The sequence below is a fragment of the Streptopelia decaocto genome, assembly GCF_964273445.1.
Source record: "Streptopelia decaocto genome assembly, chromosome: 23".
Lineage (NCBI taxonomy): Eukaryota > Metazoa > Chordata > Aves > Columbiformes > Columbidae > Streptopelia > Streptopelia decaocto.
In genome coordinates, this window is record NC_138678.1 from 970990 (window position 1) to 985517 (window position 14528).

At 58.8% G+C, this 14528-nt stretch overlaps 1 protein-coding gene across 1 annotated transcript; it reads right to left on the bottom strand.

Moving 5' to 3' along the window:
• Nucleotides 1–3117: 3117 nt before the first annotated feature.
• Nucleotides 3118–14294, bottom strand: LIN28A (lin-28 homolog A; the record flags this gene model as incomplete). The annotated part of the gene is made up of 4 exons (XM_082071293.1): nucleotides 3118–3331; nucleotides 4716–4900; nucleotides 13211–13389; nucleotides 14264–14294. 4 exons carry the CDS (start codon nucleotides 14292–14294, stop codon nucleotides 3118–3120), a joined length of 609 nt encoding a protein of 202 aa, XP_081927419.1.
• Between the last annotated feature and the right edge of the window lie 234 nt (nucleotides 14295–14528).

Genomic DNA, 14528 nt, shown 5'->3' on the forward strand with positions numbered 1-14528 from the left:
GCAACGAGAAGATGTGAGTCAATCCCATCTTCTCCAACGTGGCTTCCGTTTACAGACAAAAATCCCTGTTTTCTTGGATCCCGGGTCCACGCTGGCCCCGGGGGACACCTGAGTGATTCTCTAAGCCATTTGCTTTAGCCTAGGACAGGGATGGTTACAGAGCTCTTATCCCCACACTGAGCTGCAAGGCAGAGTACCCAGAGAAGATCCCGTCTCCCTGGTCCATAACCTATTAGATGCTTTGGCTATTTTTAATCTTTTTTTCCTTTTTTTTCCTCTTACTTTTGTAAACAATAATCAAGGAGAATACTGAGAGAAACTGGAAAGATTTACAGAGGTATTTACACACACTAGACATCTAGCAGAAAACAAATTAAATCACCAAGCCATTAAACTGGGGGTGAGAGGGGGGGAAGGTCCTACGTGATTCTTCAAGACAGATACAAGAATTAGGGGGGGCAGCAGTTTCCCAGCACAACTGAGGCACCAGGGAAAGGCCAACAGCCCCCCCGCAACACAGCAACGGGACCGAGGCCCAGGCTTAGACGCTCTATTGCATTTACCCCGTTCAGGCAAAAAGCCGTTTTCCTGAAGCAGTTTTGTATAGATTCCCGTCTCTAGTCGAGAACTAAAAAGTCTTTCCCCCCTGCCTCCCAAGAAGAGACCACCACCTCACCTAAAAACTACCGGAGCAGGGCGAGAAGGCGGCGGGGGAGCCGCTCTCCATCCCCCAAAACTGCGTCTCGTGGGACAGAGAGAAGCCCCAGAGGGGTCACGGGGCTCCAGCATCCTCAAAAATCCCCCCCCGGTGATGCCCGTTGGTGAGGATGGAGATGATGCTCCCCGTCTGTTCCAGCCCTGCTCTACATCTAAAGCTATCGCTACCTAAAAACCAGCAGAAGCCGTGCCCACGGCCCGACACGTCTCCTCGGGAGGGCTCCAGCCGGCCCCCTGGGGATGCAAAGTGGAGTGTTGGGGTGTTAATGCCCCAAAAGCAGGGATTCGGAGTTTCCCAGCCGACATTTGGGGGGAAAAAGCCAGGAAGGGAGGAGAAATATGGAGCAGCTGCACCTCCCTTGGACTTGGGTGCATCTTGGTGCCGGATCCCTTGTCCCAGGGGGTCCCCTTGCCAGAGGACAGGGATTGAGGGTGACCCTCAGCCTCCCAACAACCTCAGCTCTTGCCGTGTCCCCCTGAAGGGGCTGGGACCCCCATCCTGGCTTCCTGACCACAGCCCGCGTGACATCCCGGCGATGGGGGACACGGGGCAGACTGGAGCGTTCCCACCGGGACGGTGGGCAGGGGATGTGGGACCGTGAGCGGGAGAGAGAAATGGAGGACAGTCCTCGAAAGCCACCGGGCTGGGAGCGGGTCTGGATTTTGGGGAGCCGATGTGGGCTCTAGCAGCTGTCCCTGCCCCGTGGCACCGCCTGGCTTCTCCCTCCCCGCACACGGGTCTACAGACCCAAACTCCTCCTCAGTCCAGTGGAGAAGGGAAAGAGACTATTAAAATACAGATAAAAAGAAAACAAAGCCCAAACATACCAAAAACCACAACTGAAAAGCCTGATGACACGTCAGTCCACCTAGAGAACATCCAGTGAGGTAGATCTACGCTTCCAATACAAACTTTGTCACATCTTTGTGCTGTTAGAAAAACCCTCCTCTCTGTCCAGCACTGGGCTACAGAGGCATTTTATCCCTGAGATTGCTCGAATACCTGAGAATAAGTTGCAGGAATTATGTCCTTTCTCTCACTCTTTTTTTCTTTTTTTTTCCTTAAAGATTAAAATATACAAAAATACAAACCCAGAATATTTATATTAAAAAAAAAAAATAAAGAAGAAAAAGAAAACAAAACAAAGACAACAAATAAACCCAAAGATACGTCATTCACGCACGTCCTAGTGCAGGTTTCACTTGGCCTTGGCTTCGGCACAGGCGGGGGGGCGGCCCCGGAGAAGGGCTGTCACCGGGGCCAATAAATAAAGGCAAGACTTGGGGGGCTGGTGGGGAGGGAGGGCAGCAGCTGCTAACGCCCTAGGGACCCTCTTTTTGTGCCCCTGGGGACGTTTCTGGAGCGTGGGATGGGCAGGAGGAGCAGAAACGTGCATGTTCTTTGTCCTGTGTGGGTTTGATCCGCAGACCTGGGGAGCCTGGATCTGCGTGAGCCCCGGGTGGGAAACGCTGCCAGCAACACCCCCGGGAGCCGCTTCTGCCCCGTGTCCAGCTCCCAAAACTCAACCAAGAGCATTTCTGCTCATGATGCCCTCGCGCTCCCTGGCTCCGCGTTTCGGAGGCAGGGAGAAGCCGTAGAGGGGAAGAGCTGGCTGCAGGAAACACCTTGTGCTCTCTGGGCTGGCACTTGGGAAGCCTTAGGGGAAAAACATTTTAAAAATAAAGTGGTTTTCTTTTGACCTGATCTCCCCAAGCCTCGGCTCGCAGCCCTGAAGCGTTAGCCCAGCCCTGAGAGATGCCCCGTGTCCTTCCAAACCTGGGCTTTGCTGCTTTCAGCAATGGAGCGACCACAGAAAAAAAACGCGAATCCTCGCACCGACCTGCGAGTGAGAAGCTGTGAGGAGCAGAGGGACCCGTGGGGCCGGCCCACGGGCATCTCCCCGGCGCTCTGCAGCCAGCCTGCCCCCCTTGTCCCTCTCGCCCCGCTCCGTGGGGCACAGAGGGCCGGGACGGGCTCCGAGCGGGTCCCCACAGCTCACCCAGGCTGTGCCGGAGCCTGTTTGAAGCTCAGGAGAACAAGGATCCATAAGCGAATCCCAGAGGTGCTGCCTCTCCGCTCCTCCTCCCAGACACATTACTGGCTTCGTTTTGGAAAATAATCAAATATGAGTATTTTTTTAAGGTGTGTTGCGTGCTGCCTCCTCCTACTTTTGGAAGGAGCCATCCCAATTAAAGCAGGGCTTTTGGCACGCTGGGGACATGGGATGAGCTCCGTGCAGGGACACTGCGGCAGGACCTTTCTGTCCCAACGCCGGGTCGCCACTGTTAGTGCTGCCACCCTCCCTCCCCGAGCCCTTCACCCTGCCCTCCCTGCCTGCCCGTTGCCTTGCCAAAGCCTTTTCATCCCGGTGGACGCCCCCCCCTCCCTGTCACCCACCATCATTCCCGGGTTTCGGGGAGCAGGGCCGAGCCGTGCATGTCCTCCTCCTCTCGGAAGTAGGCGGGTTTGCCCTGGGAGCTGGGGGACTGCTGTGCTTTCGCGGGGCAGTTGGCGACCATGTGGCTGATGCTCTGGCAGAAGTGACATTTCTTGGGCTGCGGCGGGAGCTTGCACTCCTTGGCGTGGTGGTCCAGCCCCCCACAGTTGTAGCATCTGCCAGAGGGGGGAGGAAAAGAGATTCGAGGAGGAGAAATAAAATGAGGTGGGATGTTGCTGTGGATGTGCCCGGGACTCATCTGGCTTCACAGCCAGAGCTGGGCTTAAAATCATAGAATCATTTTGGTTGGAAAGGAGATCATTGAGTTCAACTGTCCCCCACCCCTGTCCCTGCCCCATGTCCTGAGAACCTCATGTCCGTCTGTCCAACCCTCCAGGGATGGTGACTCCAGCACTGCCCTGGGCAGCCTGTTCCAATGCCCCACAGCCCTTTGGGGAAGAAATTGTTCCTAAATCCAACCTCAACCTCCCCTGGCGCAACTTGAGGCCATTTCCTCTCATCCTGTCACTTGCTTCGTTGCCCTTCTCTGAACTCGCTCCAGCACCTCAAGGTCTTTCTTGTCATGAGGAGCTCAACATGGCCCGGCCTCTGCAGGAATGTGGGGTCTGCTGTTTGGGGGCGGCTGGTGGGTTTGGTCCCCTCAGACCCCCAGCTCCAGCACGGCCAGTTTGGACCTGGCTCGGTGGTGCTGCTGGTACCCAGGAGATGGCAGCAAACCCCTGCACCGAACCGAGGCACGGGGGGACACAAACCCGGGCGCTGGGGGCTGCAATCCCTCTGGCTCCTGTGTCCACGGACCCTGCAGCCGGCCAGGTTACACACTGTGCACCAAGAGCCTGGGCAGAGCAGGAACAGGCAATGGGACAAGTGAGAGCCAGGAGAACGGTTGCAGGGACTGTGACCATCAGTGTGGGGACAACCCCAAAAGTGGCTTTTCTTACAGCTTTTAGCACTTGTCCCCTGTGTGCCACCTTCCCACCAGAGCCGTGTGGGCAGAGGGAGATGCCTTGTGTCCATTTTAAATCCTGCATCTCTCTAGGACAATGACAACCCTTTGCTCTTTCCTTTTCCTTCCCAATTCCTTTACAACCCGTTTCAAAACCCACTCGTGAAAAGAGCCAAGTGGGGAGCGCGGCATCCGCTGGGAGAGCCGGGATGAGGCATTCCTGGGCAGCCGCGATGGAGAGGATGGAGAGGAAGGGAGGGATGAAGGGCTGGCCAGAAACTTGCCCTGGGGCTCCCCACCGTGGGAGACGCTGCCAGGACGTCCGGCCATTTCCTTCCCACAAGGAAGGGTTTTTATCTCTGAGAAAATTACCCCTGCCCAGGGCGGCTCCCCCACACGAGGGGTGTCCCTGACCTCTGCCCCTTCGCTCCTGCTTTGCTGCCCTTTCCCCACCAAACTGCATCTGCCGCTCATTAACCGCCCCAGGAAGCCGCTTTCCCCGAGGAAGGGTCGCTGCCCGCCCAGCGGACCCCGGCCCGTCCCCGCACCATGGGCTCGGGCCCCGTCCTGGATCAGCCCCAGCCACACCTTACCGGTCTCCTTTCGATCTGCGTTTCTGCAGGCTCTTGCCCTTGGGTCTCCTCTCGCTGCCGATGCAGAAGACGCCCCCTGGGCCGGTCACCCGGATGGACTCCAAACCTTTGGATGACTTCTTGAAGGTGAACTCGACAGCTTCTCCCTCCTTCAGGCTGCGGAAACCTTCCATGTGGAGCTTGCTCTGGGGTGGCACAGGGAAAGGATGGGGGTCAGCACTGAGATGGGGTGTTCACACAACCCCCAGCCCCGCAGACACCTCCCATGGCTGCCAACGTCCCCCTGTGCCTGCCCCGTGTGAGGGGACAGACATTGGGGACCAAGCTCGTCCAGGCACCTTCATCTCCCCAAAAATTTGGGACTTCAGTGAGCTGGGGCACCTGGCGGAATGGGGCTCATGGGTTTGGCAAGCAAGGGCCAGCAGAGCCAGCCCTGACCCAATTTCAGCAGTATTTGCTGTAAAACGCTGGTTCTCAGCACTGCGAAACAGCCCTTTTCTCCCACCGACACCCCGGGCTGGGGAGTGAGAGCTGCCCCTGCACCTCGTGCCACCCCGGCCTGGGGATGCTCAATGGGAGACCCAAGATATCTCTTTTAAAAGACAAAAGGATCTTGAGGCTTTGCAGAGGCGCATGAAACCCTGCTCACGCAGGACCCACAGCAGGACCAGGAGGCTGGGAGGTGGCACTGTCACCCCAGGGTCCCAGCCACCCCCCGCACTGCAGCTCACCTCGATTCAAGCCCTTTAAATACCCCCAGTCATTCATTAAGCAGCCATTTGCTCCTGGGAGCATCTCCTGTCCTGCCCAGGATCACCACATCACTCATCACTGTGCAATCAAAGCCGGGAGTTCAGACTCGGGATTGGGTTTGTGAGATGACAGAAAAATCCACCCCACTTTCACGAGCTCCGTCCTTTTGAGCTGAACCAATTCGGGAGGAGCTGAGATGGGCGATGTAGCCGTCATCTCTTGCCCCCCCGTGAGCAGGACCATGATTCACAGCAGCGCTTTTGCTCGGCTTCGTTAGCGGAGCCCAAACGAGCGTGAGCAAAGAGTTAAGGGGGATTTGCTGGCGGAGGGAGGAGCAGCTCCCGCGGGCTGGGGATTCCCAGCAAAGCCGGCGCCACGGCTGCAGCAGGACCTGCATTTATGAATGGAGCATCTTTCCCATTCATGGCCCGGCCAGTTCCCATCACGTGGGGCCGCGGTCGCCCGTTCTTCCCACAGCGCGATCCCGTGCGCACGCTGCCCGTGGACGGGCGGGCACGGTCAGTTCTCCTCTCCCACCCCACAGGACCCACGAGGAAACACCCCATCTCTGTTTTTACAAGAGGGAGGAAATGGAGCTGTTGTTTTTTAGGAGTGAATTGTTTTCAGCAGGACCCGTGTGTGTGTCTGTGGGCACATGAGGGAAGTGGGAACGTGGCAAAGCTCGAGGAACAGTCCTCAAGGCCCCTGTTTCTGCAACTTTTCTGCCCTTTCTGTGCCCTGGGGATGAGCCAAGTCACCCACACTCACCCAGCCCACTTGCCTGTGGGGATGGGGTGCAGGGCGGTCCAGATGGGACCACCTGCGCTCTGACCTGCTGCTGCTCCCAAAAGGGTGAGCCAAACCACCAGCAACAAGGTCCCCAGTGAGATAAAGGATGTGACAGAGTCTCACAGCAACCTCAGCCCATCCAGGGCCGATCTGGGCAGTCCCATCACCACCCTCCGCTGGTAAACACCCTCCTGTGCTCAGCACAACAGCCAGAGGCTGCTCCCCAGCCCCACGTCAGCTTTCCCCTGGTGCTGAGCATCGCTGGGAGGATGCTGAGCATCAACCAAGCTCTGTGTGCATAGCAGCTGCCAGCACAACACAGGAGGTGCGCAGCTCAGCCTTGGCACCTCATGGTTGGTCACTAACCCTGCCCCGTTCCCAATGTGCCACCCCATGGTCCCTCTCAAACCCCTTTGTGAGGTGGTTTGGGTGATGAGGCTGCCGTGGATGGTGAATTTACCCCCCTCCAGCAGCAGCTGCAGCGTTTTGGGGGCAAGGAGCATCACGCCATGGTGAGCATCACTCCATGGTGAGCATTAATTACTCCACGGTGAGCATTAATTACTCTATGGTGAGCATCACTCCGTGGTGAGCATTAATTACTCCATGGTGAGCATCACTCTGCGGCAGGGGGACGAGAGCCAGAGATCCTCTTTATCGGGGGTGTTTACAGCCCCAGCTGTGTTTACACTGCAGAGATGAAAACTCCCAGGCACACAGCCCCAAGCTTTGGGACAAAGCCAAGCCCTGATGGGGGGACCCCAATGCCCCCCAGCTCAGCCCGTGCCTTGGGCATCACCACCTGTAGGCAACCAAAGTGCTGGGGTTCAGCTCCGTCCCCCCATGATCCATCCGTTACCCAAATTTCTAGAGGAAGAGGAGGGCTGAGGCAGAAGCTGCCGCAACATGATGGGGTGGGGGGAAGCGATTTATTTTCCAGGAGCGGGTGAGGATGACAACCACCTCCACCAAAAGGCCAAAGGAAACGCCCTCTCCCCAGGGAAGGGGGGGGGGAAGCGACCAGGGCACCCCCAGCTCTCCCCCCCCACCGCAACCTTTTGATGTGAGGCTGCAGAGTGGCTGGTGGCCCCTGCGCATCCCCCCCCTGCCCCCTTCCCAAAACACACACATTGCTGGCATTCCTCTGTTATCAGATAGGTAATCAAACTGCAGCCCATTGAATTAGCTGCATACCTCCTGCATCTGAAAGGAAGGGGCCCAGAGCCCCTGTCCCACACCACACACAAAGCCCGAGCCTTCCCAGGCCTCCACACACACACACCCCCCCCAAAAAAATAAAGAGAGGAAGGGGGGATTGGAGCGAGCCGGGGATGCTGGGGATGGGGGAGCGCAGGGGAGGGCCAGGGCCGGGAGCCACCGGCCAGCGAGAACAAAGGGCCGGCGGCGGCCGCGCTCCCGCTGCCCAAATTCCAGGAGTTCCAGGCCACGGTGGGGGGAGGAAGGGTGGTCGGCATGGCCGAGGCCCCTCTGACCCCCTGCAGCCCCTCTGCGCACCAGCCCTGCGCCCAGCTCGCCCGCCGCGGGACAGACGGACAGACGGCCCTTGTTGGGTGCTGCGGTTTGGGTCCAGGGCTGAGCTCAGGGGTTGGTCTTGGGGGAGGATGGTTTTGGTACCAGGGGGGTGTAGGATGACCCGTGGCTTGGGACCACAAAGTGTTGCCATCCTCAGAATAAAACTGGTTTAAAGTATATCCTAGAGCAAGGATTTCATTCGTTGTCATTAGGATCCAGAGTTAACCAGTGGGAAAAGGAACAGCAGCAGAGCTGGCACCACGTCTCCCAAGCTCCCTATGGCCTGCCAGGCCCCCCCCTTTGCCAGGCAGCATGGTGGGCACCTCTCTGCATCCCCCCACCATCCGGCACCCTGGCAGCTCCGTGGTTATTTACGGCAAACAAAGACACAGCACATGAGCAGCCGAGCGCTGTCCCCCACCCTCACCCCTTCCCCACCTGCACGTGGCTGCCTTCATCCCTCCTCTTCATCCCTCATCACAGACCCCACGTTAGACCTGCGTCCCCTCCCGGAGGGGTGACACCGTGGAGCACCCCAAATCTGGCCACTGCTCCCCAAATCCGGCCGCTGGTTCACCCCCACCCCGCTGGGCTCCAGAGGGGCTCAGCGGCCCCGGGGTCACCATTGTCCCCGCGGCCTCCCCAGCGCGACACAAGGGGACGTTTATTCCCAGCCAGCCCTGGCCACTCAATCAAACCATCTTTGTGTCCGGAGGGGCCTGGGGCGGAGCGGCCGCTGCACCTCGCCTGCTACCCGCACCACAGCATTGCAGCCGCTTAAATCCCTCCGAAAACAAGTCATTTTGGGATGCTGGGCTGCGGGAGCACGAGCGGCGATGCCAAACTCTGCTCAGAGCGTTTTGGGCAGCACAGCTCCACTGCAGGCAGTGCCCGTGCCTCAGTTTCCCCCACATGTGCAGGGGAAATGGCCACAGGGGCCAGGAAAGCTGGACCCCCCCAGCTGCTGCGGTTGATGCAACAACCCACGGAGCCACACGTGCCCTGGACACTTTTGTCACCCCATGACGCCCGAGGACCCATCGTGGGGGGTCAGGCACATCACAGGGGGAGCAGCCCCTCGGGGCTCAGGTTCGGCACAGCGGGCTCCGAGCAGCCCCTTCCTCTGCTCCTGCACCGGGAATAAACCGGTGGGCAGGGGCTGATGCCTGGTCTTCTGGGGCACAGCCGCTTTCCTGCCAAATTGACTGTGCTTGCTCTTAATTTCCCACCGTAAGCCAGCAAAATCATACACTAATTCTGGAAAGGAAAAAAAAAAACATGTGCCACAGAGTTTAATCCATCAACTACCTGCCCTAAATCCCCACTCCTTCAGCTGGATTTTTCCCCACCCTGAGGGTTCCAAAACCCTCCTGCGCTTCCCAGGGGGCAGCTAATTAGGATTAGCTGCTGCATAATAATTTCATAGTCCCGTCTTAAAGCGGGGGCAGCAGCACACACCTTCCCTGGCTGATTTCAGCTTCAACCCACTTACTCTTAGGACCAAGTAAACACGGAAAAGGAAACATCGGAGCTGGGGGGAGCAGGGACGGGGGTCGCCAAGGCAGCGGCTCCATCCCGGCCCTTCCCGGCTCCAACAGGCGCAATCCCATTCATTTGGGCCGTTTTATCTGGGAGACCATTTAAGGGTGTTTTCTCTCCATGCCCTGGGGCGGGGAGGGGGAGCTGGGGGAAGGGATGTGCCTGCAGCCATCAGTTAATCTTTACACAGAGACAGGAGGCTTTTTTTGTGTGTGTGTGCATCTTGAGGGAGCTTCAGGGGTGGAATAAAGCCGCTCTCTTTCCCTCTCTGCCATCAGGACGCGGCGCACAAGCGGTGCGAGATGATTTTATTCCAGCAGTTATTTTAAAAAATTAACAACAACAAAAATTGCGTCTCCCCCGCCTCCCGAAAGCAGGGATGGCAGCCTGCATTTCTACCCCAAAAACTTCCTTCCCCAGGGACACACTTTGAGATGCGTAGGGTGAGGACACTTCTCTACCACACATAACTTCAGGGGTCCCAGGTCCTGCAGAGCGAACGCAGGAGCGATGGTGCACATGAGAAAGGAGTAAACGTGAGATATCAGATGTGTCCTGTGCCTCCAGGAGCATCGCAGAACCAACGGGCTCACTCAAACCGCTGCTCTGAGCAGGTCCCCGTTCGCACCACTGCCCCCCCAGCTCTGCACAAACTGCATCCCATGGCCGGATCCTGCCCCGCTGCCCCACGGGGGGACCCTGCAAGGCAGGACCCTGCTCCCCGACAGAGAAATCCTCCCTTGTGCCTTTGCTCTGCTGCACTCTCAGGGATGGAGCTGCCTCTAAACACGTGTTTTGGGGTTGTGTTTTCTTTTGAGACCCCACGTCACGCTGGCATCTTGCCCGGCTCTGTTCAGGACAGCACGAGTGCGGGTGGGGGACAGCCCAGGGTGGCTCAGCCGAAACCCGTGGCCGAGTGGCAGCTGTCATCACCCTCCGCCCTGTCCCCTCCATCAACCCCCGCCAGGCTCCTGGGGACGGCAGCACCCAGGGGACCACGGGGGACTGAAGCCCCACTGTGCCCACACCACCCTGGGCACTCAAGGAACGCCACATCCCAGCCCCAGTGGGTCTAACCACGGGTACAGCCTTATGTCCCCGCAAGGACACGTGTGACTGTGTCACCGAGGTGTGACCAAATGTCCCATGGCCACGGCAGCCACAGGCTCTCAGTGTTCTTGCCAAAATCACAAGAAGAAACTAAAACCCCCAACTAACATTGCTTTCATCAAGGATTTAGGCTGGTTGGCTTTTGCCTTCCCCAGCAGCCCCACACCCCCGGGAGTGATGCCCAGAGCTGCGGTGCGAGCCCAGGGGACCAAACACAGCTTTGGGGTCTTCCCCAGCACCAGCCTGGTTTCTGCCACCCCCAGACCCCCAACCTTTCACGGGTGCTGCTCAGCCCCTCACCTCCCCGGGGACAACCTGCTCTGCTTCTCCCTGCTTCATCTCCCCTGTCTCCTCACAGCCCCCAAGCGAATCCATCTCCAGTGTCCAGGGGAGGCGTTTGAACCCAAATGCCTCATTTTTAGCTCACAATGTGAGGGAAAAGCAGCCCCGAGGAGCCCTGTTAGTCTCCTGTCCTGCCGAGATTTTAATCTCTTTGTGATCAGATAAAGGGAGAGGGAGATGGAGACGCGCTCCCTGCAGAGAAGGGCCATTCAGACCTGGTTCCTGTAATAAAGTGATTTAATAGATCTAAAGAGGCCAATTCCCTTCTTTCTCCCACAATTACTTCCTGTGGGTCATCATTCACATATGTAAATGAAGAGGGGAAGGCGTGAGTTATGGGGGGCTCTGGGGTGTTAAACCCCAAAGGCTGGTTTGGGGTGCTGCGTGGGGTGCTGGCAGTGGGTGCCCGGAACAGCATCCTGAGCCCCGTGTGTCATCATCCCCCACCAGTGACGGCTTTTGCCCTCCCAGACCTGACCCCTCCCCGGGTAGTGGAGCTGGTACGGGCTCTCAGGAAGCACCAGGTTTGGGGGAGCATCGGGAAAAGAGCCCGTTCCCCAAAAGTAGGGAGGGAGGGAGTTCAGTCCCTCTCCAAGGAGAGGAGGGGCTGCGCAGCTGCCGGGACGCTCCGTGGTGGCAAAGCCCCCGGCATCAGCCCCGGCTGTTTCGCTGCAGGCGAGCGGTGACTTTGTGCCGCCCGCGAGCGGGGCAGGAGGGGAAGATCAACCCGGGGGGAGAAAGATTAGGCACCAGCCCAAAGCCACCCGCTTCTGGTGGTGCAAAGCGCGGCACCGGGCGGGGAATGACACAAACACACGCTGCCCCTCTGCTGCCCCAAACAGCCCGTTTTTACCCAGCATTCACCGTACCGCCCGAACACAGCAAACGCTGCGCACGGGACCCCGTGGCTCCCCCAGCCCCGGAACGGCAGGTCGCAGGGACCTGCACAACTCCCCGAGCACTGGGATGCTCCCGGCAGAGACACCCCGCTTAATTCTCTTTTTCTGCAGGAATGCGAGCGAGAGCAATCGGGAAACCAGACTGTCTGGGGGCAATAAACCCCAGGAAAAAGGGAGGGAGGGCGGGAGGCTTCCCCACATGGGCACTGGGTCCCGCTGTGCTACATTGAGATGCAAAGACCCATTTGCTGCCTCTGAAGCAGCAGAATCTCTGTTTTCCCCAGCTGATTTGGAGCTGTTGCCTCCAAACTCAGCAGTGTTTCTGGCCTGGGACGGTAGCTCCTACCAAGGCATTTTCACCACACCGCAGCCAAAGGAGAAGGGATTTGTTCTCCGCTGATCATCACTCACTTGCCAAACCAGCGGAGCCCTGCCTGGAGCAGCCACAGCCTCGTGGGCAGGGGCTGAGAGACCCCCCCTTCAGCTCCGTCCTGTACCCCCAGCTCAGCTCCTCCATGGGACAGACCCCAATTTTGGAGGGTTTGGGCCCGTGGTGAGTGACAGCCACTGAAGCTGGCTGGTCCAGGGCCTCCCTGGAGCTGGCATCGCCAAATCCTGCACGGCTGCTCCCAACTGTACCCACCAAATCACTCATGTTTGCTCCGGAGACCCCAACACCTCTTTACTTGTGGTCACTTTGCTCCCTGGCCGTGTGGGGACACAGGGCACACTCATCACACCCAGCCCTTTACACGGCAGTCGGTGCTGAGCCCCACATCTCCATCCCAGCGCCTGCCCTGATTTTGGGCATCACCTCCAAACACCAGCCCCTAAATGGGGTCCCCCAGCAGATCCTCCCCTGCCAACCGGGTGGGTTCAAGCAGCCGCAGCCCCAAATCCACGACTTCGCTCTGCACAAGATCACCGACACGCGTGGGGCTTCCCCCTCAGCAAGGTGTGTGCGGGTCAAATCCGGACACGAGACTGTCACTATCGTACTGAATCCATTGGGGCGCATATGTGACCCCGCAGGTTTTTGTGCCAGCCGCAGCCGAAACGAGGGGACAGGACAGAGATTTCCCTCACCTGGGGATGAGCTACATTTGGGGGAAGCCCAACCCTGCATCCCTACGCGGCTCAGAGCTCCCAGAACCTGGTCCCTGAGGGAAAACCAGCTCTTCCCCGGGTCCCTCTGTGGGGTGAGCAGCATCCCCGCTCCGACACATCCCGTGGGCACCTGCTCCCCTGGATCCGTGATCCCTGGCTCCCCAGGGAACCATGATGGGAAAATGAAATCGCTCGGGGATCAGCTTACAGGGCCGGTCCCCGGAGAGGAGCCCGGGGCTGCCCTTCGCCACCCGCCTCGCAACGGGAAACGAGCCTGGGGGACCCCGGCTCCCGCGGGATGATGCTGGGCTGGGATGTGGGGAGCCGTGGGGATCCCCATCCCATGTCGCGTCCTCCCAGGGGCATGCTAAGGGCTGCGCCTCCTTTTCTCCCCAAAGCCCCACGCAGGATTCGGCCCCGTACCTGGTGCACGAAGACATCGACGGGCGAGTCCAGGGTTGCGCCGCCCTTGGCGGTCATGGAGAGGAAGCCGAAGCCCATGCGGACGTTGAACCACTTGCAGATGCCGGAGCCGTGCAGGGGCTGCGACTCGTTCTCGGCCTTGGGCGAGTCTCCGACGGGCTCCTCGCCCGGCTTCTCACCTGGGGAAAGACCCACCGAGCGGCTGAGCCGAGAGGATGGGGGAGCTGTGATCCCCCCGGCCCAGCCAGCCCACACCCCACCGGGCAGCCCGCGGCAGGAGCCCCAAATCCTGCCGGGGTTCCCCAGGCTCGAAAAGAAATTTAAAAAAGAAAATAATCAACCAAACCAAACAAAAATAAACAAACAAAAAAACCCCGAATCAAACAACGAAAAAAAACCCCACAAAAATCACACAAAAATCCCAACCGTCCCCAAAAAGCCGAGCGGAGCGGTCAGCGCTGCCTCCACGTGTGCGCCGGGATCACCCCGGGAGACCGGGAAGTGAAGGCAGCTCCTGCCGGCACGACCCGGGCGCTGCGTGGAGTGGGGGCCCTAAATCCGTTCTCCCGTCAAAAACGTGAACAACAAACAAACCAAAAAAAAAGGGGGAAAATGGCAAAAATGAAAAAAATACAAAAACCACAAAAAAAAGGAAAAAAACTCCCCCAAAATACCAACCCGAAATCCCCCTGTCCCCAGCAAGCCACGCTGGAGAAAGTGTCTCCCCTGCCGTCAGCATCCCCCCCGCTGCACGGGGACCCCCCCGCTCCCAAACAACCCCAGCAGCCGCCACCGGCCCCAAACTTCTGGGCTCATCCTGAGGCTGGAGGGGAGGGGGGGGGTAAATATATAAATCACCCCCCACCCCGAGCCCCCCAAAGAGCTGCAGCGGGGGAGCGGGACCGCGCCGGGCCCGGCCGCGCTGCTGGGGCGCAGCGGGGCTGGGGGGGCCGGCGCTGGGAGGGGGGGGTCCCTGCGCCCCCCGGCCGGGCTCAGCCGTCGTTATTAATAATCGCGGAGCCGAGGCGGGCTGCGACAATAATATAACTTAACCTGCAAACTGCTGGTTGGAAACAGACCCCATCCCGACACTCGCTTGCAAATTCCGAGTTGTGGCTGTTACCGCCTCCTCCCTCCTCCTCCTCGGCCAGCTTTGAGGGGATCAGACCGGCCAAAAAAAAAAAGAGAGAGAAAAAAAACAACCAACAAAAAACCCCAGCTTAGACCCCGCCGGGAGGGAGCCGGGAGAGGTTTGACTCCATCTTCACTCCAACAATAGGGGTGGGAGGGAGCGGGAGGGTTTTTTCAAAGGCTCCCA